General features: G+C 35.5%; 1 protein-coding gene across 1 annotated transcript; it reads right to left on the bottom strand.

The window, feature by feature from the left end:
* Positions 1-19,789: 19,789 nt before the first annotated feature.
* Positions 19,790-21,430, bottom strand: LOC133306480 (pentatricopeptide repeat-containing protein At1g11290, chloroplastic-like). The gene has a single exon (XM_061506808.1). The coding sequence runs from the start codon at positions 21,428-21,430 to the stop codon at positions 19,790-19,792; it is 1,641 nt and encodes a 546-aa protein (XP_061362792.1).
* Between the last annotated feature and the right edge of the window lie 5,557 nt (positions 21,431-26,987).

Here is a 26,987-nt window from a genome sequence, read left to right as displayed (position 1 = left end):
AAAGTTTTTTCTCAATCAAAATTGATTTAGAAAAAGCTTATGACAAGCTCAACTGGAAATTCATAAGATCAGTCCTGGAGGAACTTGATTTGCCAGCAGCCATGATTGATGCTATAATGGGGTGTGTAACAAGCCCTTATCTTGAAGTGCTGTGGAATGGGACCCGTACTCCTGGATTTCAGTCTCAAAGGGGAATAAGACAAGGGGACCCCTTATCCCCTTATCTTTTTGTGCTTTATGTGGAGAAGCTAGCTCACCTAATCAAGGATGAAGTGGAGAGTAAGAAGTGGCTTCCCATTAAAGTTGGTAAATCTGGACCCTTTGTATCCCATTTAATGTTTGCTGATGACATCTTACTATTTGCTGAGTCTTCTATTAACCAGTTAAATAGTATCATAGATTGTTTACAAAAATTTTCTAGTATGTCTGGACAATGTGTAAGCATAGAGAAATCTTGTATTTTTTTTTCTCTAAAAACACTCCTCAAGATACAGTGGATGCAATAACTACTGTTAGTGGCTTTAAAAAGGTTGGGAACCTAGGTAGATATGTGGGTGTTTTGATGAGGCATGGGAGAATTAAGAGGGATCACTATGCTGATGTAATTTCCAGAGTGTAGAGCAGATTGCAAGGGTGGAAATTTAAGTGTTTATCAATGGCAGGTAGGATTACTTTGGCTAAGAATGTCATCTCTGCCATACCCTACTTCCAAATGCAAAATCATATCCTTCCTACCCATGTTTGTCAGGATATTGAGAAGCTACAACGAAATTTTATTTGGGGAGACTCTGAGTTCAAGAGGAGAGCACATCATGTTGCATGTGACCACTTGTGTTACCCTAAGCATTGTGGAGGGCTTGGCATCATCAATTTGAGGATACAGAATGAGGCATTTATGCAGAAAATTGCATGGCAAATTGCCAATGATTAAACAAGTCTTTGGGTCCAGGTTTTGCTTGGTAAGTATGGCAGAAAGCTGAATCCCAAAAGAAGCATGATTGCAAAAAAGAGTGACTCCACTTTTTGGAGGAATGTCTGTACTGCTAGAGTAAAGATGGCTCAGCATACAAAATGGGTTTTAGGCAATGGTAAAGACATCTTATTCTGGCAAGATGTATGGGGAGGTTGGCAGCAAAGTCTTTTTGAGTTGGCTCTTGTTAAACCTCATGCTACTGATATGGATCTTAAAGTTGTCGAAATTGTAGACCAGAATACAGGAGAGTGGAATTGGTGGTATCTGAGGAAGTTCTTTGATGTCAATTCACTAAAGAAATTGAGCAACATAACACCTCCTAAAGTGTGTGAACCGGATGACTGTTTGAATTGGAAAAAAGGAGTTTCAGGAAACTCTTTTGTGAAGAATGCCTACTGCCATCTCTTGGAGACAGGTGCTAGAAAAGATAGGATATGGAGTGCTGTTTGGAAATGGAGAGGTCCGTATAGGATAGCAGTTTTTTTATGGCTGGCTTGCCTCAACAAACTCCCAGTTAGAAATACTACATGCCACTGGACTGGAGGGGAATCTCAATGTCCCATTTGTCATAGTGGTTTAGAGACTATTCTGCATACTTTGAGGGACTGTAAGGCTGCAAGAAGTGTATGGGAAAAATGGTTTGAAGGAAATATCCCTAATAGTTTCATGTCTGAAGAAGGATTAGATTGGTTTAGATTGAATTTGGATAAACCTTTCTCAATCAGTCTCTGGCACTCTTGGAAGGAAGTTTTCTTTGTAACATGCTGGTTCCTATGGCAATGGAGAAATGCCTCGATCCATGAGGTTTTATTTGTTTGGCCTTCGAACCCAATTTGCAGAATTTTAAACTATTTGGCTGATATGAAGAGGAACAATTCCACTGATCCTTTTTTGCTAAAGCCAGTTGCAGACTCAAATTTGATGGACAGTGGACAATACTCAGCACATGATGTAATCAGAATCTGGGTAGATGGTGTTGTTAACTTACATTCCAATATTGGAGTGTGTGGTGGCTTTTTGGTCTCACCAAAAGGAGATTGGTTGGGAGGTTTTACCATGAAGATAGGGATCTGTTCATCTCTAGAAGCTGAGTTGGAGGGAATTTTGCAAGGTCTTCTGATAGCTGGAGATAGAAAGTACTCGAAGATTTGGCTTGGTTGTGACAACAAAGAAGCTCTCTTTTGTGTGGAGAATCAAGATGATAGTTGTGGCTTTACTTCCTTAGGAGATAGAATCAGAAAAGCTACTCTGGGGTTTGATCAAGTCCTGTGGAATTTTATACCAAGAGAGTTAAATGAATGTGCAGATAGGTTATCAAAATTAGGATTTAATCAACAGGGAGGAGAGCTTTTGTTTTTTTCCTTCTCCCCCTGATAGCATTTTAACTGTTTGGGATACTTTCTGTACAAGTTTACTGACTGAGCATGTCACTTTGAACATGCATAAGCTTTTAATATAGTTGATCTGGGCTAGGCCCTCCCTTTTTATCAAAAATAAATAAATTATTTATTTGTAAGAAAAAAAAACCCGCGGGTTAACCCGCCTCGCCCATAACTCATTTAAACCCACTTATAAACGGGGTGGGTTGGGACGGGTTGATGGGTCAAGATGTGTAACCCGCCTTGCTCCGTTTTGGCGGGTTGGCGGATTGACCCGTTGAGTTCAACCCATATTGCCACCTCTAAGCATAACAAATACAAATCAAATAAAGATTGCTTAAATGATCATTTATAAGCTACCAGTAGATATGCAATAAAACTCGAGATGCACCATTCTTAAGCAAAAATATATTAGAAAAACACTATTTTTTTTATATACAAAACAATCCTACTTCAAATACTAGTAAATTATACTTCAATTTAAGAATGTCATAATAGCTACATAGAATAGGCCTAATATGTATGCATAATGCAAGTGATCTAGTCCACTAAATTACTTGAGTAAGTGTATATTCTTTACTCAAATAATTAAGTACAATTTACTTGAATGAAAGTAAATTTCAGAGAAACTTAGAACTGTAGTATAAATCTAAATTCACCTAAAAACTGCATCCAAAAGAAAAGACCAATAACAACTACAATATATCTGAAGTTAGGCAAAAAGCTTTAGGGACAAGAATTTGTGGCAAAATACAACCAACTCGATTTGTATTAGGAAATCAAATTTCCAAGATAAACTAAAAAATTTATGAGAATGAATTGTTATTGGACCGAGATCTGTTCGAGGCTAAATGGGAACAAAAATATGAGGAGTGTAACACCCCTTGTGCACCCCGAGTATAAACTTATTATAGTATTCAGCTCAATAAAGTTAATTAAGAAAGTCCTTTTACTTTAACACTTACACTTGTGACTTAGTCATTTATCCTCATATAAAAACATGAGTTAACTTTTTTCCTTTCCTTATCATGATATTAAACTCAACTAATAACGTAATAGAGCCCATAAGTCCTTCCACTGAAGGACAACTGAAAGAAACAGACTCTATAGTCATACTAAGCACTGAACAACCAATACTATTTTAAAAATTGGGATTACTTGTCTCCACCATCAATTCTATTATTTTACTACGTTAAACTAAACATCTCAAGCTTTCCAACAAGGTATAACATTAACCATTTGGTTAAGCATAACCGGAGTTACGCAACTCAAGAGACGACAGCTTCAAACCGGACTTCCAAAATTAAGGCAACAACTTTAAAATTGAACCAAGATTTATCTACTTATCCATAGGTCCTAAAATTTTATAGGTTTATAGATCTTTGACTTAGCTTTAAATACGTTCAAGTCTCACTCGATTTGGAGTTAGCTAACTCAAGTTATATCCATTTTACTATACTAACAAAATAATGAAATCCATTGTCCAGCGCCAACAAGGCATTGCTGGTGCTAACGACAAGATTTCTCTGCTTCTTGGTGTTGGAGGCTCTAGCATGGCACTGGAGGCACCAAATTGACACTGGAAGTGCCAAGATATAGGGAACACTCCAAAAATTCATGTCTAAAGTTCCTAATTAGGCCATAGACCACTTTTCTAAAGTATGGCTCCAATCTTACACCTAATAAATCATGATAACCAATTACAACTAACAATTCCTCATGATGATCAACTATTATTGGCATTAAGCCATCAAATTCATTACAACATTAATCTTAACATTAAATAACCAAAAGTTAAGACTATACCACACTTGGCTTTACTTCTCATATATACACAACCGACCACATATACAATTCATCATCTATGACACAAACTATATTGATGTGAGATATTACTGGCTACGTGAAGTATTGGAGGATGAGTTTTTGAAGATTAAGAAGATTCACACTGATAAGAATGCCTCGAACATGTTGACTAAAGTTGTTACCCGATAGAAGTTTGAGTTGTGCAAGGAACTTATACACATGGACACCAAGTGAAGAGTTAGATTGTGGTTTTCTCCCTTCATGGTCACGGAGGGGGAGATTTGTTGGGTCCATGACTAACACCCATTAGTGTTGGGGCCCATACAATAAAGAAACAAAAGAAAGAAAAGAAAATAAAGAGTGAGGCAATGACCGAGGAAAAAAACAGAGAGAGCGAGAGAGAAAAAAGAGAAAGAAGGGGAGGTTTTCTCCAGCAGATCCAATGGTGAGACTTCGTTAGAACGAGCTTAGATTTCAGGGGATCAGTGTTCGGGGTGTCCAGTAGTTCACATCTACCGGTCATTTTACGATTTGGAGGTCTTTAGAGCCACAAACCTGGTATATATTGTGTATATGTACCCATTATATTTTATTGTTTATAGTGGAGTTGTGGGTGGACTTCGATAAAGGTTCCATGGTTTTTCTTCTATACTTCAATTTATACTTGGTTATTGTGTTTGGAAAGGGCAGGTTCTCAATAGAGGAAATTATATGCCTGCAAGATTTGGCAATAACAAATAAATGAGGTATCTTTGAGTTTTTAAAATTATTTCAGGATTTAATATCACAAGGATGAAGTTTTTACTCTCTCACACGATGGTTTCAGGCTTTTGGCAGAGGGAGTGGGTGGGATTAAAATAATGCCATGGAATAATACCCATCCTATAAACCTTGCCACCGTTGCATTCAACCAATGGACTATGATCAACTGGTTTAGATATTGTGGCACAAAAGCCACCATTTACACCCGTACCAATTACAACATAGCTTTGGAGGAGTAAATTTCAAAAATCTTACTAGGGAAATCGCTTTTTTAACAAAAAAAACAAAAAACAAAAAATAATGCCAAATTTATGTTACTGTTGAAAAGAGAAGCACATATAAAACAAATTATTTTGTTTCAATTACTGTAATGAAGGACATAACATTTAATTAATTTGCAAACGAAAATATGATTGTAATTACTCCATACATCACCAGCTTATTGAATTTGCCCAAATAGAGTGAATATTCAGAATTAGTGTTCGGGCACCTTAAACCATAAAATTGACTTTTGGGTCACTAAAGTTTAGAATAACCTGGAGGATCGGAGAGCTCTGGTATAAAGGAATTCCGAAATTCTCATTTGAAGAATTGTCATCAGGATATGAATACCATTTTGTTCAGGGTCCCCTATATGTCATATACTTATCCACCATTAGGGGTAGTTCCTGAATTTATCTTGTGCTCCTTTTTTACTTGTTACCAGTTCTTTTTTGTAGGCTCCTCACTTCTGCCTCTAGTTGTCCTATTCGATCATTAAGGATTGAATTTTGTGCTTGGAGTAGCTCCATTTTTGTCTCCAAGATTAGAACTTTGTCTTCCAAAGTAGCATTCATATGTGGTTGAGAACCTGAGGGCTCTTCTGCTTCAATCCTTGGTCTTTTCACACTTCTAGCTTCTTCAAGTTCTTCATTTCTTCTTCCAAGGCCATCAATAGTTTGCATTTCTTCTCGTTGTGCTTCCACTCCTGTAAGCATTTCGATGGGAGGTTCAAGAGGGTTTTCTTCGGCCACCCTTAGTTCAGAGGGTTCATAAGGAACTCTTGCTTTCAAACACAGCTCTGTTACCAAGGCTGGCCACCACATTCTCCCCTCTGTAAATTCTGCACATACACAAAGTTCATCGAAGATAATTTGACCTACATCAACAGCAAGACCTTCGATAATGCAGTAAACGAGAGTTGCGTGTTCCAATGTAATGAATTCATCCCATAACGATGGCAGTATCCGACTCCGAACAAATTTAAGCCAAAAGCGGGCTTCTATGTTCAATTCACTAACATGTAGCCTATATTGCTCTTTTGATTGTACATTAGGAACTCTCAACCTTTGGTTTATTTGCTGTTGGAAAGGCTCCTCTATGCTTCTCGTCAGAATCAAACGAAAATTATCTTTCACTTCAGGGAGAGCATACACACCTCTTATAACACTTGGTCCTAAAGGGACCCTCATTCCCCGTACAATAACTCGATCTGGTCTTTCTCCTTCAAAGTTTGCGCAGAACTCTTGTACCAAGGGTTCACTGATGTTACTTGGATGTTTACAAAACTCCTGCCATCCATGCCTTGCCACGGTTTGAGTAATGCCCTGAGAAATTTGTCTCACATCAGTTCTGGTGTATTGTAGCCCTCGCTCTTGGACCAGGATTTTTTTCTCTTGTATATCATCGAACCTTCTTGTCGCTGTTGGTGAGACAAACTTATTCTGAGGCTCCCGTGTTTCGTATCTGAAAGGATAGAGAACCCTCGGCGCTTGACTGAACTTTGTTCTCGCCATTCTGCGTTTCTTTTTGGTGGGTACAAAAAATTATACGAGGTTGTGCAACTGAGTGTACTATGTGGGAACCCGGATCAACGAGGAAGAGACTAAATGATGTTTAGGTTATGCAGAATTGGGGTTTTTGGTTCACAAGTGGTTGAACAATCTAGTACATCGATCGAATGTTCTAGATCAAAGATGAATTGGTAGGTCTAACTATAAAGCATCTAAAATCCGGGAGACGTTATACTTACTATCTCTTTTTTTATTACTTGTTACTATTAAATTATAACCGTTGATTTTCGTCAATCTAACGGTTATAATTTATTGGGAATTAATAATTAATTAATAAATATGATCCCATAAATTATAACCGTTAGATTGATGGAAATCAACGGTTACGATTTAGTAGTAACAAGTAGTAAGAAAAAGAGGTAGTAACTATAACCTTCCCCAAATTAAATATGAATAATAAATGTTATTAGTTTTCAATAAATTATAACCGTTAGATTGACGGAAATCAACGATGATTAAATTAATTGTATGAATTGTAAATTTTTTTAGTAGTAAGTTGATCCGTTCTCAATTTTTTATTGTATAATATCATTTCAAAACCAAAATTTCAACAGAAGAATTATTACTGATGCGTTTTTTCTTTGACTTTTATATATAACTGAACGGTCAAATAAATGCAATTAAAATATATTTTCATTTTAGTGTGGCAGTTATAGAATAGTAAATCATATTTTTATTTGTAAAGAAATAAAATGGATAAAATTTTAAAGTCCGCAATTGATTTTGATGGGAAAGAAATTTATGGATGGTATTAATATTTCTCATATTATAGTAAATAATTTTATTTTCTACATATACATAAAATTTTTGGAGCTAATGCAGTCATGTGAAGAGAATACATAGAAAAAGAAAATATAAACCTTATATATTTTTAGGTGGATATAAGAAATAAAAAGATCTCTTATAAAATGAGAATCACTCATCCAAATTTATACATAGAAAGGATTCTATGACATTATCTATGCTCGAAGATAGGAATTAAATTACCCTTAGCCTTGTATAATTAGCAAAATCACTTTCTCCTCATAAAAAAAATAATACCAAATTTATGTTACGAGTGAAAGGAGAAGCACGAATAAGATATAAATTATTGTGTTTCATTTATTGCAATATAGGACAATTAATTTATAAATTTTTTAATGGGTTCATTTTGCCTACAGTCAATATAGATAAATTATCTATATTGAGCCCAAAATGTTATTGTTTTGCGGCGAAAATTAATGTATTTTTATAATTATAATTTATTGCAGGGTTATAATAGTCTATTTCATTATAATTTTTAAATCTTTTAATCCAAAACGACGTCATTTTGGAAGTGAATATAGATAACTTACCTACACTCACGGTAGAAACATTAAAGCCTTTTTTAATTTACAAATGAAAATATGATTCTTAAAGTTGTCAGTGATATAATTACTTAAGTTATCTCTTATAACTAGTAAAGAATCTAATAATCCAACTAAATGTTAAAATATATTGCCTTTCTTATATGGGTTTTTTTATGCAGTGAATACAGATAAATTATCTGTATTGAACCCATAATGACAAAATTTTGAGGCGAAAATTAAGGTATTTTTGTAATTATAATTTATTCCGAGGTTATAATTATGTTTATCATTATAATTTTTTAATCTTTCAACCCAAGACGACGTTGTTTTGAGAGTAACTGTAAATAACTTATCTACATTCACTGTAGAAACATTAAAGCCTTCGTGTATATGCTTTATAAAAAAAGTGCCCAAGGACACATTTTCCTCCAACTCTAATCTTAGGTTGTCTCTAGGTTTAGCTACAAATAAAGGTATAAATGAGTCAGACGGTATATCAAGGTCTATGACCCATCCTATCTCAAGTCAAACCCAACCTAATATATTTAGTAAAATAAAGAGTAAATACCCTTTTTTGGTCCTTATCAAATTTCACGATGCCTGCTTTAGTTCCTAGCAAAAAAAAGGCCATTCGTGGTCCCTATTTTTTCAAATTAGGCCTACGTTAGTCCTTCTGTTAATGGGGCTAAAATGTCGTTACTAACGTTTTTGATATGTACAATTAAGTTGCTGAGTCATAATATCACAATCCACCCTAGATAAAAAACAACGTCGTTAAGTACCTTTTGACCTTTTTTTTCTGTCACTTCTTTCAATATAGCTCCCCCCCACCACAGTTCACCGTCACCAGTTTTCCATTCTTCTCCGCCAGCATTACCGCCTCCATGCGAAACTCCTCCTGATTGTTGCCATGTTAGTTGTGGAGAATGATGCTTCTCTCACTGTAGAAGAGAAGGCCAGAAGACGCCAAGAGCTGATGACAGGAAAGACCACTCCAGAAGAACATCGTGACAACATCAAGAAGAACGATGTGTCTGAAATCCTCAGTCAGACTCTCAACTGCTCCATCTATATTCCGCTACCGGAAAGACCGGTCACAGTATTTTTTTTTCATATTTTTTAAATTTGTCACTGTCATTAATCTCAGCCATTTGTCACTGTTATTTTTTTCGTTCGAAGTATCAAATGATTTATTGGATGTTTTAATTTATTCCAATTAATGTCATTGACTTTGGGACACACTTAGCTTGAATGGCATTAAATGGCCATTTAAAAATGTAATTTGGTTTGCATAGATCCAATGGAGGATGATTGTTGTTTGTTTGGCTACATGGGTACGGTGCACCTACGATTATAGATATTGCACCAGAATGGTTTTGGGACAACTCTCAATCCATTAAATGGATGAATATGTCTCATAATAGTCTCATAGGTGCAATTCCCAATTTACCATTCAAGCTTCCTATAAAATCGTCTATATCTCTGAATTCAAACCAATTTGGGGGTGCAGTTCCATCTTTTCTGCTACAATCTTCAGAACTTACACTTTCTCATAATAATTTTTCATATTTTTTTTCATTCTTGTGTGACAAAAGCGCAACTGCAAACTTGGCCACTTTAGATTTATCTAACAATCAAATAAAGGGACAACTGCCAGATTGTTGGAAATATGTAAAATCATTATTATTTTCTAGTTTAAGCAATAAAAGGTTTTCAGGGAGGATTCCACCGTCTATGGGCACACTTGTAAAATTGGAAGTTTTGGTTTTACGAAACAACAGTTTAATGGGTAAACTACCTTCCACTTTGAAGAATTGCAGTAATTTAATTATGTTTGATGTGGGTGAAAATTTGTTGTCTGGTCCAATACCATCATGGATAGGGGAAAATATGCAGCAACTGAACATCTCGAGTATTCAAGGTAATGACTTATCTGGAAATCTTCCTATTCATCTATGTTATTTAAGGCATATTCAATTGTTGGATCTTTCAAGGAATAACTTATTAGAAGGAATTTCCACATGCATAAACAATTTTACTACAACGTTTGAGAAGAGCATCAACTCAAGTGAAACTCAAAGTCATATATTATGGTACACTAGTACTTACCTTGAAATTTATAGCACTTCCAATTATGGTGATTAAAAGCTTAACATTGCGTTGACATGGAAACGTGTGGAGCATGGGTTCAAAGATCCACATATGATTTTTTCTTGTAAGGCTACATGAGAATGTGAATGTGAATGAAGACTTCGTGTGGGCACACTTTCTGTCTCAATTGTTTTGAGAAATGGATTCGACAAGGGAAAAGAACTTGTGCCAAATGCCGTTAGAGTATCCCTGGAAAAATGGCAAATTAGCCCTGTATCAATTCAGCATTGGTATTTTCTATTTGTATGGCAAGGGCATCCAAGAATAATGGTGGTGGAGGGCCTTATGGTGTTTACCATTTCATACATAACCAAAGTAAGTTAATGTATATATATACTGTAACTAAAAGTAACCAACATCCTGAGTTAGCGGACATGTATGATTTAATTTTACGGACAAAATTTCAAAAAGGAGGGGTGAATATAACACCTCATAATTTTAAATCATATTATAATATTTAAAATGTGGATTAAAGGGGTAGGATTAGTGAAAATCCTGAATTTAGAACCAAAATACGTAAAAAGGATAAAATAATGATTCGCCAAACACGTAACCCTAGGAAAGGAAATTTGAGTAGGAGGTCTCAAATGGGAAAACTAATCTTGGAAATGGACTCAAAACGAAAAAATGAGTGGTTAGGCAAGTTTTTGAAAATTTGATGAATAGTATTTTTACCGGGTAAAAATATCGCGGTACAGTTGAACTGTAAAGCGTGCCGAATGAATTTTGAGCTCTAGGTTTGAAAATAAGTTATAAATGATAAATAGGACTAGGAATTATGATTTCTAAAGGAAATTGACTGAAATTAAGGTTATGGGGAAGCGTGCCCGCAGTGCACATAGCAGCTTAAAACTGTGATTTCACTGAACGACCGAGAAACTCTGGATTCATCTTATCTAGGGCAATTAAAGGACATCAGTGAATGTTAAAATTTGAAGTTTCTAAATAGTCTAGGAATTAATGGACGTTTAGTGGATTAAGCGGGAGATTTGAATTAATTTGAATCGCGTGAGGTGGCGGTGGGACTCACCCCACTTAAGTAAGCTTAAGACACATGTGCACATGCACTATTCACCATCTTCTCCACACACACTCTCTCTCAAATCCGCAGCTTCATCAAGGAAGGAGGAGAATTTTGTGAAGCTTGGTTCTTCCCCTTCCATCCACCAAAATCAACAAAGTCCTACATCAATCTTCAAGTAAATTGCATTCTAAACCCAACCATGGTACTTTCAACCCTTGAAACCCACTAGATTGAGAGAAAATCATGACCCATGTCCGCAGTTTTGGAGTTGATTGATCCTTTAATGCTTGGGTATTGTGTGGAGGAGTCCTAGGCCTTGATTGTGGGTAAGTTTCAACATATTTCATTGGTTGATTTATTGGATTTGATTCCATGAACCCTAGAGCTTGCATGTGTGATTGATGGGGTTGGGGACCTCAAATTGAAAATATATATTAGATAAAAGTGTCTTAGAATGATGTTTTATAGTGATTGAACTCATAAAAATTATTGATGAAATGTTTAGTAACTTAGGCAAAATTCATAAAGGAAATTCAAGACTTTGTGAAATTGAATGGTTGTAGGATTGTGTTATTGAGTTGTGGAGTATTTGTGTGAGTTAATTATAGGATTTTATGATGTGTGGAAGTATTGAAATGAATCAGAAGTCCCTAGGTATCCAAGCATGAAGAATTCAGCCATGTAGGGAAAATATGGAAAAAATGATGTAAAAATCATGTGGTTGGTGTTGTGTGGTTGTGAATTGTGTTTAAATAGGTTGTATGTTGGTTTGATGCATGTGGATTGAAAGTGGAACCATTGGATATGTCTAAGTGTAGAAATTGGCCTAAAGAAGGATAATTGGGAAAAATGGTGTTGGATGGTAATGGAGTGAAATTAAGGAGTTGGTTTGGTGTTGTGGTAAGCTTAGGAAGCTATTAGAACCTTGAAATAAAATTAAGAACATGGCTAGGTATTTTGGGCCATTTGGCCGAACCTATGTATGTGTGGGTGTGAGTGTGGTGCTTTGTGTTTTGACTCGTTTTCACCATGGTATTGATGATAATTGTGTGGTCATTGTAGGTTGCCTCCCACGGATATGAACTTGGAACAGTGAGCTTGGTTGGTTTCCTTTGGTCCTTGACCAAAGGGATTGGGGTAAGTGTTTATGGCAAATTGCATGAATGCTTGAATAACCACATGTATGTTTTTATTTGGTTATAATTCAAATAGGAATGACCTATGTGTAGGCATTTCTGGTTGGGCCAAACTCAGTAATATTTTGATATAATAGGGACCACTCTCGACTGCTCTAACCGACTTAAAGTAGCATTCCCGAGATTCTTTCTGGTCCCCGAAAATGGTGATCACTGTGTCCTATTTACCAATCATCTTTATTTTTTGATGTTTAGTGGACACTAACATATCCCAATTATGAATAGTTGGTCTTCCCAATATCACATTATATTCTGAAGGGAAGTCGGCTACGATGAATCGTACTCTTTCAGACTTGAACGCCTCTTTTGACCCTAAAATAAGTCTAAGATCAATATATCCTTTAGGGGAGGTATTTTGGCCATTGAATGCTATCAAGGTCATTTTACATGGCTTCAGATCTTCCTTATCTAGGTTCATTTTTTTGAATTCCTTCCATAAAATTATGTCAGCGCAACTCCCGTTGCCGACAAAGATCCTCTTGACTCGACAGTTGACCAACGTCCCAGTTATGACCAATCTGTCAACATGTCCTGGCATTACATCTTCTAACTCTTCTCTGGTAAAGTATAGCAACAGCGACTCTGGCGGCTTTTTTCCTCCTTGAATTTAGGCCGCCCTTGGATTGACAGCACCTCCCTTAAGTATTTACTCCTGGCATTCATCGTATCACCTCCTCCACCAAAAGCTCTACTAATCACATTGCATTCAAACTCTAGTTCTACGAACTCATCCTCTTCTCTGACCGGCTTCTTACCTCGGCTTTCCTCCTTCAATCTTTTTTCTTTTGCCGGGCTCATCGGCCGACCTTTCCTTTTTCTATTGTTCCTCCATCCTTGGGTTCTTATAAGATACTGGCGCAACTTGCCATTCCTGATGTATCTCTCAATTGCGTCTCTCAAGTCCCAACATTCGTCAGTGGTGTGTCCCGGCCCATCATGAAAAGCACAATATCGAGATTGGTCTAGCCTGACCTGGTTTAATAAGGGCTGGGGTCTATCAACCTTCTTCATCTCGGTAGAGGCCACCTCCCTCCAAATTTGTGACCTGGGTGAATTCAGGGGTGCGTATTTTTCAAACCTTCCCCTTGCTGGAGCTCTTTCTTCTTGCCTTTTACCCCGAAAATCATTTTGCCTTCGATTCTCAGGTTTTTCCAACACATTCGGGTGATGCTTCTGATCCATGTTCTCCATCTCCATCTGTTCCAGCTCCAGATACTTCTTTGATCGAGCCGTGAACTCCACCAACGTTTGAACCGGATCCTTGTATACCGATTTAGCCAGCCTAAAGGATCCATGTAACCCTGCTATTACCAGCTGTAGATGAACATTTTCAGATAACCCTGGAACTTATAAGGCTGCCATTTTAAAGAGGTCCAAATATTTTTGTAAAGTTTTGTTGGGTTGCTGCCTTATTTTTTCCAACGCAAACTCTGATTTATGCTATTTTTTGCTAGTAACAAAATTCAACAAAAATCTTCCATCAAATTTCTCAAAGGATCTGATAGATCCGGCTGGTGATGATGAAAACCACATTTGAGCTGCTCTTGTCAATGTGGTTGCAAAAAGTCGTGCGATTAAGGGTTCTTCTATCCCCTTAATGTACATGGTCGTATCAAAGGCATCCAAGTGCACCTGAGGATCTTGAGTTCAATCATACTTGGGGAACTATAACAAGTTTAGGTTTTCTGGGAAGGGTGCATCAACAATCTCGTCCACAAAAGGACTATCGTTGTATTGCCCCCTGTTGTACTTTCTCCTGTATACCCCAGACACATTATCTGGGTTTATAACTTGTTGCCTATCGTTATGAGGTTGGAAATTCTCCATTTGTCTTGTCAGATCCCTTCCTCCACCTTGGCTACCCTCATGCCGTGTTTCTTGATTTCGAGCAGGGTTAGTAACTACCCTTTGACCTCGGTTGTCAGCGTTTCTCATCTGACTCTGGGTCCCTCCACAATTATCATTGTTCTGACGAGGATTTGTGATTCTTAAGTCAGTCATGAGTTGCGTTATAGATCGTGCGGGATCCGGGTTCGTTGCCCGCCATAGCCGAGTCTCCAATTCCCGAATCTGCCTAGCATCTTCTTGCCTTTGGAGCTCATTCCTTCTTTTCATCTCTTCCATCCTCCTAAGTACCGCAGCAACAGCCAGATCTGTCACCCGTTGGTCATTGTTTGCACCATTTGGCATTTGTCCAGCATTCGCAACCTATCTTTCAATCGGCCGTAACCCCTCCACGTATGGGGCGTGGGGGTTAACCGCTGGAGTTGATGCTGAGTCAGAGTGCACATCACTGACATAAACAACATTGGTATCTACATACTAATGGTCATTGGGGACATGTTGCCCCAATGGATCCTCCCTGATTGGAGGGATTGGTTCATGTCTAGCATTCGACATCGATGGTTGCCGGTAACCGCTTCTGGTGGTCCGCACCATTTTGATCGCTGGCTTTCAACCACATGATCGTGGAAAAGGTTACCCACAGACAGTGCCAATGTTCTGCTTGAGTGGCAAAGATGTCTAACCAAGGGTTAGCTTGTTGATGTTGGATCGGGTGCTCTCTCTAGAGACCTATGGATTAGGTATCTTGGGGGCAGCGAATCACGACACACGATATAACGGCCTTAGCCAAGAGGGGGTGGTGTGTGTGCTGTGTGATTGCGTAAAATAGGTTTAAGAGAGATCAATCATACCAGTGGTCTTTATCTCCTATTTATAAAGTTTACCTTTGGGCTTATGTCGTCTGGGCCTTCCGAGAATATGGATCTTGCTCAGATCCATAACAAAACTAGAATAATCTCTTACTAGTTGATTCACAAGCTTGGTGATTTATTCTTGTATTTTTAAGTATAAACACTTGTGTTCGGAAATTAAAGGTGACTTGTGCAAGTATTTTATTGAAAAGTAAACTTACACATGGGTATATACTTGTATATAGGGAATAATCAACAACTCTTCCAAAAGTAAATTTAAGTTGTTATTGATACTATGTTGGGAAACAACTTTTTCAAAACTCGAAAATTTAAAATGATTGAAAAAATTACACGAATAGTTTTATTATATCTATATCGGAAAGGATCTTAGTGCATATAAAATTTAATTAAATTTAAGTAGTCATCAGGCATCAAATATTTTAATGCAAACAGCCAACAAATGTAACGTTCTATGATTTATTAAGGTCATGGCTTAATTTTCTGTACCAAATTTTTCAGTGGATCCTTCACGATTGGAGTAATGAACACTGTTTGAAGTTGTTGAAGAATTGCCATAAGGCTATTCCCAATTATGGAAAAGTGATTGTTGTTGACTCAATTCTTCCTGCTTTACCTGAGAGTACAGCTGCTGCTTGGCGTGCTTTCAAAGATGACCTCTTAATGATCACTCAAACCCCAAATGGGAAAGAGCGAACGCAACAAGAATTCATGGAATTGGCATTAGGATCTGGATTTAGTGGCATCAGATTCGTTTGCTTTGTCTCTGGCTTCTGGGTTATGGAGTTCTTCAAGTAAAGATAAGCATTTAGTATTTGCTCAATTGTTCTTGTATCACTGCATTTTGATTAATGTGCAATAAAATAAGGAAAAAACACTACTTACAAGTATTTTTCTCCTGAGCCATCAATAGCGCCACTTTTGATTTTTTTTTTCTTCTAGTGGTCTCACACTTAATGTGTCTCCTGGAAGGGAGATAACTTCTTCTGCAACAGAAGAAGTTATTATCCCATAAAATAATTCTAGTATTTGTTGGGACCAGAACATCTCTCACTAACTTGATTGATGTTATTTATTAGGGGTGACAAAATATGTTGGCGAATCAAGTTATTGTCATGTCAAGTTTGACCCATGGGTCAAACTATCCGACGAATGACATGTTTTTGCTCAGGGTCAAAAAATTGAAATCGGGCACGACTCGCCGCTTGTTGCAGCTTATACGGACTGAGTCACAAAAATTGAATATATAATTTTAAAAAAAATAAAAATAAAAGATAAAAATTGAATAAAATATGTGGGTTGACATGTGACCCGCAATAGGATATGTCAAAATTATCAAAATTTCAACTATTTTTATTTTTTTTGATAAAAAAATATTTTTGCAGGTTGACATACGGATCCTGCGGATCAACCCATGACACAATATGATACTAATTCGTATTATTTACTCAAACTCGTACACAACCCGTTCTATCTCGCGAGTAAACATGACCCGTATTTTTACATAATTTTTTGCGGGTCATGACACGTTTTTCTACCCTGTTATTTATGATGTTTATGTCGGGACCAATGTTGTCGAAATAGAGTTTCTACGTAGAAACGGAAGGGATAGTAAAAATGTAAATCGTAGAAACGACACGAAACATAAAAATTTTACTACTTAAGATCAAGATACAAAATTATATATATATATATATATATATATATATATATATGTATATATATACATATATATATATATATATATGCATATAAAAAAAGGTAAAATTATTTCTCTGGCAGATTGACATCTAGCAATGACAGATGTATAGTTATGATTTTTCATATCTAATGCTTTCACCCATTGTATGATTATAATTTCCCTCATTTAATATTTTCACCTATATATATGGTAACTATTTGACTCCTAGACGTCAAGTGGTTGGAGAGATGTAAACCCAAAAAAAAATCACATAAGTCACTATTCAAAATTTAATAAATAATTTCATATTTAAAAGATGAGTTCGCTTTTTCTGCGGTTAATGTAGATAACTTATCTACAATAACCCCAAAACGACGTCGTTTTGAGGCGAAAATTAAGGTATTTTTATAATTATAATTTATTTCAGGATTATAATAGTCTTTTTTATTATAATTTTTTATTTTTTCAATCCAAAAAGACGTCATTTTGAGAGCGAATGTAGATAACTTATCTACATTCACTGTAGAAACATTAAAACCTTAAAAGATACAAGTCACATAACTATATAAGACAAGTTTAAAAACACAAAAAGAGAAAATTGAATTTAAAAAAATAGAAAAGAGGTTTTTTTTTTAAGAAAAAAAATTAAGTTTAAGTAAAAACGGTAAAAAATGTAAAAACTTGCGTTTCTACTGTTTTTATGTTTCTATGTGGTATTTTTATCCATTTTTACTAAGCACCGTTTTTATTTACATTTTTACACTGCATTTCCACCATTTCTATGTTTTTATGTTTTTAGACTAATTTGGACTTCGTTACCTCTCATATATGGGTTTTCGTTTTATCCTTTAACATAACACAACAAATTTTCCTACACTCACAACATTTTGTGGGGCCCACACTTTTTAAAACAAAAAAATAAATAAAAAATTAAGGCACGCAAAACGAATCTCTATAACATTACACAATCACTTTTCCTACAACATAACTCTTATAAAACCCCTCATATATACACCGTAATTGAGATGGATATTCTATTAAGGTCGTGCGTCATGATGCTGCATGCTGATAAAAATATATATGGTGATAAGATATTCATCGAAGCCGTTGAATTCAGCTCTATGAACTCAATTGATTTTTCTTGTCCTTGTAATAAACTCAATATATATATATATATATATATATATATATATATATATATATATATATATATATGAATCTTTTGATACCGGTGTCAAATTTGAAATTTGACACCTGATCCGAGAGTCGTTGGATCAAAAAAGATCAATGGTGTCACATGATTACAAATCAGAGTCGTTGATCTTTTTTGATCTAACGACTATCAGATGAGGTGTCAAACTTCAAATTTGACACAGATGTCAAAGGATCTTATCTTATATATATATATATATATATATATATATATATATATATATATATATATATATATAGGTAAGATCCTTTGACACTAGTGTCAAAATTTAAATTTGACACCTCATCTGAGAGTCGTTAGATAAAAAAGATCAATGTTGTCATATGCTTGCAAATCAGAGTCGTTGATCTTTTTTGATCTAACGGCTCTCAGATGAGGTGTCAAATTTGAATTTTGACACTGGTGTCTAAGGATCCTACCTCATATATATATATATAAAAGTTACAATTTTTTTTCAAACATATTACATCAGAGTACATATCAAGATATGAGAAGGATTAAATTAAAGTATGAATCAAAGTTTAATTTCAACGAAAATGAAAAAATAAAATAAAATAAAAATGTATACGTCAAAGCTTTGAAAAATGGATGCCGTGGCGTGTGGAAAGCTTCTTCCTTCATGGATTAAGGGCCCGTTTGGATGAGTTTTTTTTCAGTCAGAAATTATTTTTTTTTTCAAAAAAAAGCACTTTTAGTTTAAAGTGCATTTGGATACTACTTCTAAAAAAAGCAAAAGTCATAAAAAAGTCAAAAACTTACTTTTTTCAAAACTAAAAATTTTAACTTCTCAAAAAAACAAAAGTCAAAAGCGAATTTTTTTTTTTCAAAAAATAAATACTTTTAAAAAAACCTAAATAGTCTTAACTTTTATAAGAAGCACTTTTAAAATAAGTAAGGCATAAAAGTAACTTTTTTTAAAAGTGAATCCAAACGCACTCTGAAGTAATACTTCAGTGAGTTCTTTCTACATGAAACAATTCTATTTATGGTACCAACCATCGTATCAAGAATACAACTCGGTTTGTTATTCTCCCAACCCACTAGCTACGTCAAGTATTACACCTAACAGTTGCAACTATCCATACTAACTGCATGTCTCCTATTCGTTACAACTATCTGTGCATGGTCATGCTATATGCTTCACGCACCATGCATATGCTACTATGTGTTCATTGCAGGGTTCATATCGAGCTTCAATTCAATCCAAAAGTTTAATGTTATATTAAAAATTTTATATTATATTTTTTTAACAGAAAGCAACACATTTAAGCAGCTAGAATGGATGCTACAATAATGCTTGACCAGACGAAATTTTGTATTAAATGGAGGGTGTGTAAATTAAAAGATACAAACTAACTTATGAAACAGCATATTATTATCACTTACTCTCTTCAGGGAAGCAGAACTTAATAGTATATCACTCATTTAAAAATGGGGGAAGGACATGTAGGAAACCATATATGATTTCCTGCAACAAATTGTTAATCCTAAATTCAGAATACATGGATAGAAGTAATAGAAACAGGTGAGAACTAATATTGAAATCGAATATCAAGATATATTCTAGTAACTACTGGAAAAAAAAGGACAGAAACAATCACAAATTGTTCAATTTTCTTCGCTGAAGAACTAGGATTTGGCTTTGCAGTGCTTTGCCTGACACTGGTTTGAATGTGCTGGTATGAGCCAAGAAGTAGATTTAAATGCCCTTTAGAACTGCTTAAAACATGTTATCCAAAATCCTGTGTTACTCTACTCAATCTACCCAATGCCTCATAAATCTCCTCTGCTTCAGGGTGTGATATATCTCCAGAAAGAAATCCATGGATGACCCCTTTTACCTCAATGCAGCTCCACCCTGGTTTCTTCTTGAGATCCATTTTACTCATAACTCTCCTTAATTCTTCAACCTCATTCCATCTTCCAACACTTGCTTTTACATTACTCAAAAGAGTATAGTATCCTGCATTATCAGGTTCTAGTTCCAAAAGTCTTTGTGCTGCATATTCTCCAAATTTTTTATTTCCATAAACTCTGGAAGCTGATAGAAGAGCACCCCAAATCTTGCTATCAGGTAGAATTATCATTTTCAATATTATGGCTAAGGCCTCTTTAAGCATTCCGCATCGACCAAAAAGATCCACAATGCAAGTATGGTGATCCAAAGCTGGTTCAATACCAAAACCCCATTTCATAGAATAGTAAATATTGCAGCCTTCACTGACAAGACCAGAGTGGCTACAAGCAGAAAGTAAGCTCAAGAAGGTGACGGTGTTCGGCTGCACTTTTTGTTCCATCATTAAACTAAAATACGTAAGGGATTCAAAACCAAAACCATGGGAGCCAAGTCCCTCAATCATTGTTGTCCATGCTACAACATCTTTGACAGGCATCCTATCAAAACATGCTCTAGCAGAAGACATGCTACCACCTCTTATGTACATGTTTAAGATAGAAGTCTCCAGTTGTACAGTACCTTCTACAGGTCCATTGAACAAGTTCTTTATAAGATAACCATGGACCATTTTGCCCAATTTCAGAACTCCCAGGTTCGCATATACATCAAGTAGATTTCTCCAAATTTCAGGGACAATATCAAGATTTTCAGCTTGCATTTGTTGGAATAAAACTATGGCCTCCATAAATGAACCATTTTGAATGAAACCTGACATCATAGCACCCCAAGTGATGTTACTTTTAAAATGAATTTCTCTTAACAGTTGAACTGATATTTCCAATTTCCCACACTTGGCATAAAAGTCAAGAAGAGAAGTCAGCAAAACATCATCAGAAGACCCTGATTTTATGACTAAGCAGTGCATTCCTTCACCTTCAGAAAGACTACCAGACTTTGCAAATGCTGATATAACTAGCGTTAAGGTCTCAATGTTCCACAAATGCACTTCTAGGCTCTTCATTTCGTTGAACAAACCAGCCACTCTCATCGTGTCTCCTTCCGAGGAATAAAAGGAAATTAAAATATTCCAGGAAGCCACATCCATTCTGTTCATTTCACAAAATAAAAGTTCAACTTCTTCAGCGCTCCCTTTATTAGCATACATTCTCAAAACTGAATTTTTCACTGTCCAATCCATTAGTAATCCACTCTTCACTGCATACCCATGAATTTGAGTTCCCATGTTCAATGTTGTGGAAGCACAACATGGCTGCAACATTACAATAAGAGTAACCGAATTTGGTTCCAATTCCATCCTCATCTTGTTGAACAAATCAAAAGCCACTCTAACATGTCTCTCATAAATATATCCAGCAATCATCAGCGTCAATGAAACCACATCTCTGTACAACATTACATCAAACAATTGGCGAGCGTAACCAATGCACCCACATTTCACATAAACATCAATCATGGTATTACAAAATTACAAATCCACATCCAAACCCATTTGAACTGCGACACAATGGATCATTTTTCCATACACAGCATCTATCCTGATGGATGATAAGGCTCGGTTTACTATTGGAAAAGTAAAAGTATCATGAGTAACACCCATTTGTCTCATCTTTTTGTAAATTGACAAAGCTGAATGGAATAGTCCCAAATCAACGTGGGATCTTATAACCAAATTCCACATTGTTGTATTGGGTTTATCCTCTAACATTGTTTTGAACACACCAAGGACACTGTCAAGGTCATGAAACTGTGCATACAAGGTGAGGATCTTTGAAGCAGTGGAATTGGTACTGCACACCAATGCATTAGAGACAATGAGAAAGGCATGGGCTTTTTTCACAGTGGGAAGATCATTGCATGAGTTTAGCAGAACAGGGGCATTGTGATGTGAGGGTTTCAAGTAATGGGTGTGAAGAAGACAAAGAGGAAAAAGGTGAAGACGTTTAAGGACATGATGATGTTGATGATGAAGTTGTGGAAAGAAGGGAATCTTGAATGATTTCTGGGAATGCTACTTTACAATGGAACAGGTTTGGTTATTCTGTAAAGTTTAACGTTGAGAATAAGAATTATAAGATGGGTTAAACGATTGTCATTTTGCAGAATTTTAGTGCCATCATGTTACACACAAAAACCAATGGGGCCATCATAATTTTTAAATAGAATAAAATGAAATATCAAAACACAAATTTGGAAGTCTCTGCAGGAAAGTAAATCATTTTACTGTTGCATAACATTTGCTTTTCCCTTATAAGATATGATTGTTATGTTTGTCAGTGCGCTGATTGCTGAATAAGTGTTTCACAGATACGCTAAATTTGAATAGGATTTCTTTCCCTCATTTTCAAAAAAAAATTGAATAGGATGTGAAGTGAAAGGACTTAACATTGAAAAATAAACAAACAAAAAGAACCGTAACCATAAAATTAAAAAAAAAAAAAAAAACTTGTTCGTATTGGGCGTAGAGAAGCTGACTATGTAGATAAATCATAAAATTAGAAATAAGTGGACTTATAATAAATATATCGTTGGAGTAAATGCATAGTTGGAAATTTATCCCACCATTCAAAGTGTGAAAAACAATTCCAAAATCATAACCACTAGTTTTCTAAGTCTATATATATATTACTAGTTGAAAAAAAAAAAAAAAAAAGATTTGAAGAGTTAGACTTGAATATAAAAGAAAAATTCGCTTATGCATTCTTCTTATTTACGTTTTTTGCTATATGTTTTGGAATGATATATTACGTTTTGTACACAAAATATCTAACAGTCCACATATAAAATACCTCGTTATAAAGAAAATATTCAAGAATATTTCTTAGTCAACAATAGTTGCACTGATATTTTTAGTAATCATATCTTAAGCCATTTACACCTCCAACAAATAGGAAAACTTTGTCGCTTCACCCGCTTGCGGGGAACAATTAAGGGGAGCTCCAAAACTGTTCATCCCCTATTATAAATATCAATGTTCTAAACACAAACTAATCATCATCTTTTATATAACTTGTTTATATAAAATCTGACTTGAGCGTCTGGGTATTTTGTAGATATAATCCCTCTCTGAACTTGTTCCATCAAAGGCCTATGGAGGATTAACTTCAAACTAGCCTTAAAAGATCTTCAAAAGCAACCTCTTGGTCAGCCTAAGAAATCTTGGAAGATCATTGACGCCATTTGTACGGAAGGTAAACTTCAATTACCATATTAGGGTACATCCTACGGGACTTTGACCAAAATAACACACTTTGAATAATATATTACCGGTATGCCACGGTTCATTTCAAATTTTCCAAAATGCCACGTCGCAATCCCGCTACATCACCAAGCGATATTGTAAGATGACACGTGGCGGTCAACCATGGAGCCTCATTCTCGCTTATCTGACAAGCTAGAATGGCTTGTCAATCAGACACTGAAAAGTTCTCTACGTGTCATGTTCCCACCATTCGCGCTGGTCAGACCAGCTAGAATGGTACACATCGTACGACTTCCTGATGCATGTTGGACGCATGGCTGCTTCTCCTTATTCACGCTTGTCAGTAAAGCGGGATATGTACAACGGTGGGTCTATATAATCCCACTCCCAACCCATCACTTTCATCTTTTCTTCTTTCCAATATTCTTTTCTTCTCTCAAAACTCTCTCTCTCCGCGGACCACAGCTACATTGCAAGGTTAGTTTATATTTAATTTCTTTCTTTTAATTATCAGCATGTGTATTGTAGTAGTTATAAGTTAATTTTGTGTTGTAGTTAAATATTAGAATTAGTAAATTAGTTTAGTATTTAATTTTGATATTGTTGTTAGTATTAGCATTTGTTAATAAAAAAGTATAGGATAAACATATAATTATTTTTTTATTATATAAATTAGGAGAATAAGTAAATTTTAGGCTAGTTAATTTTTTTAATTAGTAATTAGGATAGTAATAATTTTATATTGTTGTGATTATTAGGATTTATTAATAAAGAAATTATAGGATCAAAGACATTGTTAATGTTAATATTAATATTTAGTTAAATATTATTTAGGGATTTTTAATTATCGTAGTTAGTAATTAGATTTTGAATTTAAATTTAATTTTTTTTCAATAGTAGCATTTGTTAATAAAAAATTATAGGATAAAAATGTAATTATTTTTTATTGTTGTGATTAGTTAATTTTAGGATAGTAAATGTTTTTAATTAGTAATTAGGATAGTAATAATTTTATATTGATGTGATTATTAGGATTTATTAATAAAGAAATTATAGGATCAAAGACATTGTTAATGTTAATATTAATATTTAGTTGAATATTATTTAGGGATTTTTAATTATCGTAATTAGTAATTAGATTTTGTATTTAAATTTAATTTTTTTCAATAGTAGCATTTGTTAATAAAAAATTATAGGATAAAAGTCTTTTTTTATTTTTTTATTATATAAATTAGTAGAATAAGTAAATTTTGGGGGAGTTAATTTTTGTAATTAGTAATTAGGATAGTAATGTTTTTTTATATTGTTGTGATTATAAGGATTTATTAATAAAGAAATTATAGGATGAAAGACATTGTTAATGTGGATTCTAATATTTAGTTGAATATCATTTAGGGATTGTTAATTATCGTAATTAGTAATTAGATTTTGCAATTAAATTTAATTTTTTTTAATTAGTAGCATTTGTTAATAAAAAAGTATAGGATCAAAATTTAATTATTTTTTATCATATAAATTAGTAGAATAAGTAAATTTTACGATTTAAAATTATTGTAATTAGTAATTTGGGTAGTATTTTTTTAATATTGTTGTGATTATTAGTATTTATTAATAAACAAATTATAGGATAAGAGACATTGTTAATGTTAATTACAATAATTAGTTTAATATTATTTAGGGATTGTTAATTATCGTAATTTGTAATTACGTTTTGTATCTATATTTAATTTATCAGTAGCGTTAATAAAAAATTATAGGATAAAAATGTAAATTTTTTATTATAGGTTCATGGCATCCCCACCTGAGTCACTACATGGTTCACCGCCCCATGAGGACCATGCTCCCACACCTCCCGGATCCCCCGACTCTCCTCGTAGGTTGATTACACCCGGGCCTATTGACCCGTCTCTCTTGACATTACAAGATAAGCACATATCCACATACGTGTGGAATGGTGCGCCAGATCGATGACTTAATGTGAGGATGGCGGCCACACACGATCCTATGCACATTCCTCAGGAGATTCATCCATACTTGAGGCAGGCGGGTTTCTTCCACGTTGCGCGGCTGCGCAACCATGACGTAAGTATATATTGTTTTGTTGAATTGTGTTCACAAGTTTTTGTAATAATACTTTTTTTGATACATCACATGTATTTATTGTTCCAGATTGACCATGCGCTTATTTCTGCTCTCGTTGAGCGTTGGCGCCCTGAGACACAGACATTTCATATGGCCCACGGTGAGATGACCATTACTTCGGAGGATGTTCATCATCTATTGGGCTTGCCGACAGATGGTCATGTTTTTTCTGGTAGGGCTGGACAACATAATTGGCGACAGCTGATTCGTGGATATCTTGGGATTTAGCCGGCAGCAGTGCGAGATTTAAGTGGTGGGGGGATGAGTCTCTGTTGTTTGCATGAGGAATTTGGTGTCTATGCTGGGCATAATGCCACTGAGCAACAACGCATTATGTATACACGCGCCCTGATCATGCGTGTGTTGGGGGGGTTGTTGTTCGTAGATACCGCCTCAAGTTATGTTCCTGTACGATTTTTATTATTTCTTGATGATTTTCAGCGCACATGCACTTTTAGTGGGGTTCTGCGGTACTTGCTTATCTACGAACAATTGCTACTATTGAAGAGTCTATGAAGGACTTACGGCTACTGGCTTGGCTAGCCATTACAGCAAAAGCTTCTGCCAGGGAAGGACCTCCACCACCACCTATGGATAAAAGGGTTTTCACTGAAGGGTTCTTTTGCTGAACGGTTTGGGTGAAGGTTGAGAACAAGGGTGCATTGGAAGAAGAAATGGTGACTTTGTTGGTGTTGCTATCAAGGTCAACAAATGCACAAAAAAGATGAGTGAAATAGGAAGAATCAATGTCAGATGCTGCAAGCCCAGAATCAGAATACCAATATCCTCCTTTCACCACAGCTTGTGCAGAGGAGAAACAGAGTTGGAGCATGACATGGATTGTGAAAATCAGAAATGAAAGCTTTTTGGAGTTAGCCATTGTGTTCCTTATTTCCTTTGATGAATGTGATGGGAATTCGAGTTTGATTATAGCTTCTCAAGTAAGTATATATCTTTACTCCCAACTGTTTAATTCAATGAGTTTGAGAAGACTATTCTTTAGTTTCCAAGATAGGGATACATAAAATGAAGTCTGGTCCATATCCATAATTTTAGTATATATGTGACTTATTAATGTTGGTTGATTAAGAGAGCAAGAGATCAAGAGGACATATAGTCCTTCTGGTAATAATAATAGAGGTGGCTATCATCATAATAACAACAGGGGTAAGGGGTTGCAGGTAAGGCAACCTCCTGGTCAATTTAAGAGAGGTGGTGGTCAGAAGGGTGGTTATAATGACAGGAATTTCGCTCCTCAATGTGAAAAATGTAAGAGGTCCCACAGGAGCCCTTGTACTGCGGCTCCTAATTCATGCTTCAAGTGTGGTAAAGTTGGACACTTTGCCAAAGAGTGTTATAGTAACACTGGGCAGGCTGCGAATCTGCAGGCCTTACCATCTGCTCCTACAGTTTGACGCGTGTATACTACCAATGCGCAGTAGACGGAGAAGGCACCGAATCTGGTTAAAGGTATAATTTTCATCTCTAATATTGATTTTTCTGTTTTGTTTGATTCGGGAGCGACACATTTGTTCGTGGAGGAATATGTTGCTAAGGGATTGGGCTTAAGGGTAACACAGATGATTCTCCCTATGCGTATTACTACTGCTACAGGAGAGGTTAGTGATTCCTCCTTTATTTGTAAAGAGGTTGGGTTTGTCTACGAAGG

This window comes from Gastrolobium bilobum, unplaced genomic scaffold, assembly GCF_033153095.1.
Source record: "Gastrolobium bilobum isolate Gb01-03AN ecotype WA unplaced genomic scaffold, APGP_CSIRO_Gbil_v1 utg9675, whole genome shotgun sequence".
Classification (NCBI taxonomy): Eukaryota; Viridiplantae; Streptophyta; class Magnoliopsida; order Fabales; family Fabaceae; genus Gastrolobium; species Gastrolobium bilobum.
The sequence above is the reverse complement of the archived record's forward strand: the minus strand, read 5'-3'. Positions and strand labels throughout refer to the sequence as shown.

Coding starts and splice junctions, on each gene's coding strand:
- LOC133306480 (XM_061506808.1), bottom strand. CDS start 21,430: ATGATTGATGTTTATGTGAAATGTGGGTGCATTGGTTACGCTCGCCAA.